We start from the raw sequence: 4,388 nt of genomic DNA on the forward strand, positions 1-4,388 counted from the left end.
GTATATATTTCATCAGACCTGCAGGCCTGTATAGTTAATTTATGAAAGAAACACTCAAATAAATGAATAAAAAAACTGAATAAAGCTTATTCTCTTTCTCAATGTATGATATATAAAGCTTTCATAAACCATCTTCAGAATCATCTCAATTTCAGTTTCTGTCTTCAGAGAAGAAGCAATAGTTCCTAGCTACCAAAGAAGAGAGAAGGATACTGCTCAGATTTTTGGTTGGCATATATGGCCAACTTAAGAGGTCTCTTCCTTGCACTTGCTATCTCTCTGATTGCACTAAATCTGAATTCTGTAGAAGCCACATTTCCAGAGAATGTTTACTTTACCTGGGGAGCTAATCAAGCCACGATTAGCAGTAATGGTGAAGATCTTCAGCTTGTGCTAACCAATTTGTCAGGTATGTTCCTCTATCATAATGACCATATTGAGTTCTAGAATAGACAAGTTTAACCATAGCTCCTCACAGGCTCAAATAAATATTTGCTAGCATTTGTGATGGATATTTTGTCTTGAACCCTTGATGGCATTAGGCCACATTGTTGTGGCCAAAATGGAAGAAATTTTCAAAATAGAATGATCCTCTCCCCCCTTCCTAAAGAAAAAACCCTTATTCCTTCAAAAATTGTGCAAAGAATATTTGAGATGCATTTGAGAAATAAAAAATAATTTATTCAGTATATATATGATTGGATTTGGATTTTTAATAAAAGTATCAGAGAATGACTTGGAATCTATATTAATGTTTTGGTCATTGTGCTCAATATCTTGCTAAGACCTTTAAAGGACTGAGTTTCCCTAAAGTCACAGAGAATTGGAACCCATTCATTAAGCGGGCCTTAGATGTGCATAAGGAGTATTGGGAGTATTTTGGTAAGGTTCTAAAACCCTATAGGGGTTGATGAACTCTAGGATGAAGTGGTGAACCTCACCATGGTGAAGGAAATGTTCTCCCTTTAAAGAAACAGATAATCACTAGTCAAGGCACCTTCTCCTACTCTGCTAACTATATTGGCTTCTCTTGGTTTTTCAGGGTCTGGAATTCAATCCTATAATGCATACCTCTTCGGCAGTATCGAAATGCTAATAAAATTAGTCCCTGGGAATTCTGCTGGCACTGTTACAGCCTACTATGTAATTTCCCATTTCAGCAAATGGAACCCAAGTTTTACTTTTTCCTTACACACATGAAATCTGGCTAAATCACATTCTCCATTTTGTGCAGTTGTCTTCAACCGGTGACAAGCATGATGAGATAGACTTTGAGTTCTTGGGTAATTCATCAGGAGACCCTTACACTGTCCACACAAATGTCTTTGCTCAGGGTGTTGGAGGCAAAGAACAGCAATTTAAACTTTGGTTTGACCCAACTGCTGATTACCACAACTACACTATACATTGGAACCCAAGTGAAATTGTGTAAGTTTACCCACTAGGACCTGTCCAAATTGTTTGTTTCACTGCTTCAAAGTCCATCACCATCATGTTTGCTCTTGTTTCAGGTGGTTTATTGATGAGCTGCCAATCCGAGTCTTTCGAAACTATGAGAGTAAGGGCATTGGTTACCCAAACAAGCAAGGGATGTGGCTTTATTCCAGCTTATGGAATGCTGATAACTGGTGCACACAAGGTGGGCGTGTGAAGATTGACTGGAGCTGTGCACCTTTCAAAGCTGGATTAAGAAATTATAGACCAAGGGCTTGCCGATGGTATGGACAATCTAGCATCTACAGTTGTGCTGTCAATGCCTCTTACAACTGGTGGACATCCCCTGTTTACAGCAAGTTAAGCTACAGTCAAATTGGTCAGATGAATTGGGTTAGAAACAACTACATTATCTACAACTACTGCACTGATTATAAAAGATTCAACTGGAATATGCCCGCTGAATGTTCTTTAGAGCAATATTAGAAGTTAGAAAAGAATTTCTTTTGAATCATTTGGATCCAAAAGAGGTGAATAAACTATTGGTGCCCCCTATTGTTTGAACTATATCTATTTACAAATGGAATTCTCTATTTTTGGCAGTGGTTAATATTGGTAAAAAAAATTATTTTTCAAGTTGAATACCAAATTTTTTTTTGTGACCCTGAATTCCTGTGTTAGAGACTAAATACTCTCCAAATATATCAAAAAACATGTTCTTTTAATCCAACAATTCTCAAGTTATAGTGTATGAGTTCCAAAAGAAAAAAGGAGTTTTTGATGAAAAAAGTGAAGTCTATTAGAAACTGAGGGCAGGCCAAACTATAGATTTGATTAGTGCGCTTCTCGTTCCCTTGCTGATGGCAATGCCGAAGGTGCGAGTCAGGGAAACGATTTTACCTTTTGCTTGAATCTATATTCTCATCTTGGTGTAGCTCCATTATTTTTTCCATTTTTCTTCATTTTAATATAATGATTTTCTAGTGAAAAAAAAAAAGTGAAGTCCGTAAGAAACTGCAATTGGAGGAGGGTAGTGGAACTTCTTTGTAGGGTTGTAGTACCAACAATACCGCCATGTTGCTCAATGCGTCTCTGGCACCTACCAATATCAATTTCGGAGAGTCTTCACGGTTCTCTCTATCTCTCAAGTGTAGAAAGTGATGCTATGCGTGATGAAGCTAGGGACCCTTCTCTTACACCACAATGCCATAACTCCTATTCCTTCCATCAAGAAAATAGGTGTTACAACTCTCATATTCATTCAATAGGAACGAGATCCTCTCCAGGGGTGATGGGTGTCCATCTAACAGCAGGAAGTCCCTTGGGGTGTGTCGCCAGGTGCTCCTAGTTGTCAGATGTACGTGAGGTGCCCAAAGCAGCTAGAGAGGATCCGGGTCCCATTATGAAGGTTACAATTCGCATTTAATCTTTGTTACAACTCTCATTTAATATGCATCAGTTACAAAACCTTTTGCAACATAAAGAGGGTTAAGCTAATATGGAGATTTGGGTCAACATTCTCCCACTTGGCCCATATTGCTATATGCCGAGAAATTTGTGTTTACTTTGCAAACTTAAATATATTGTTATACTTAAACATCCACGCTCAACCTTAATGGACTACTTCATGTTCAAAATGAAAATTCTAATTCACGCACCATAGTGGTACATGTCCCAAATATGTGGGTCTGTTCCTTTCATGTATTACAATGAACTATTCTTTCCAATATGAACTGTTGATGCAGAAATCTGACAGTCGGCTCTGAGAGAGAAACCTACAAAAAAGGGGGCCGAAGGGGTACTTTTGCCAAGAGGCTCTGATGCCTAAGTTAATTTTCAGGCAACAAATACATTCTTGGAGCAATGGAGAGAGAGAGTGAGAGATTGACCTCTTTTCCCTTTTTATAAGGTAGATGTAATGAAACCCTAATCCTCATAAGGGATGAAATACCTTATTTTCCCTTGTAGATAGGCGCCTTGAGTTGTGACGTGCCCCTTGGTCTGTGGTTGAATACCACATGTCCTACACCCATTGGTGAAGTTACTTCATGGTGTATAAGATGCCCCCCACTCCCTTAAGTTCCTAGAATAGGGAGTTAAGGGAGTAGAGTTGAGTTGGGGTTCATGCTCAACAAGTCCCCATTGTGTTGGGGTGTAGAAATATATGTTGGAGCTCGGTGCTCCCCCATCGTGCTGGGGGTGGAGAAATACGTTGGAGCCCGATGCTCCCCCATCGTGCTGGGAGTAGAGATATATGTTGGAGCTCGATGCTCCCCATTGTACTAGGGGGTAGATATACCTTGGAGCATAGTGCTCCCCCATCGTGTTATGGGTGGAGATATACGTTGGAGCCTGATGCTCCCCTTTATATAGTAATTCTCAACCTTATAGAATCAACTCTATAATTAATTCATATCCAAACTTGATTTCCTTTTGTCTATATAGACATCTTTCATTTCAAAATTTTATTTGCACAAACCAAATAGGCGACAGAAAAAATTAAGCCCAATATCATAAGCTCTATATACCAATGCCTCAATAAAGTAGACATTGAATTTTGTCACCTTGAAAGAACGTCTCGGCGATGATGATCATGATCCAACTGATTCACAATATGATCAAATGACAAAGATTACAAACTTACCCCTAGCCTATATTTTACATCCAAACCTTCCTAATAGATCCAAAACCCATAGGATGATCCTATTTAACCATTTCAAGCCTCCATGCAAAATTTCGTCAAACTTAGGTGGCATTTGGTTAACTTTTAAATGTAAAATGACCATTTTACCGTTAGCATATTTCTTGGTATCCCGACCCTCTTATTTTGGCCGAAACATTTGGGATGACCTTAATTGGATGTGTTAAACATGTGCGTAAAATTTCATTCATATCAGATGTTATTTGGGTCTCGATCGGCATGAAGCATCATTTTATGGATCCTCAATTTCTGT

General features: G+C 38.7%; 1 protein-coding gene across 1 annotated transcript; it reads left to right on the forward strand.

Annotated features, from left to right (window-relative positions):
• The first annotated feature begins 237 nt into the window (after positions 1 to 237).
• LOC122066687 (probable xyloglucan endotransglucosylase/hydrolase protein 26) lies at positions 238 to 1,980 on the forward strand. The gene is made up of 4 exons (XM_042630531.1): positions 238 to 409; positions 989 to 1,143; positions 1,235 to 1,428; positions 1,512 to 1,980. The coding sequence occupies exons 1-4, from the start codon at positions 238 to 240 to the stop codon at positions 1,918 to 1,920; spliced, it is 930 nt and encodes a 309-aa protein (XP_042486465.1). The 3' UTR covers positions 1,921 to 1,980.
• The last annotated feature ends 2,408 nt before the right edge of the window (positions 1,981 to 4,388 follow it).

Source organism: Macadamia integrifolia, unplaced genomic scaffold, assembly GCF_013358625.1.
Source record: "Macadamia integrifolia cultivar HAES 741 unplaced genomic scaffold, SCU_Mint_v3 scaffold2526, whole genome shotgun sequence".
Classification (NCBI taxonomy): domain Eukaryota; kingdom Viridiplantae; phylum Streptophyta; class Magnoliopsida; order Proteales; family Proteaceae; genus Macadamia; species Macadamia integrifolia.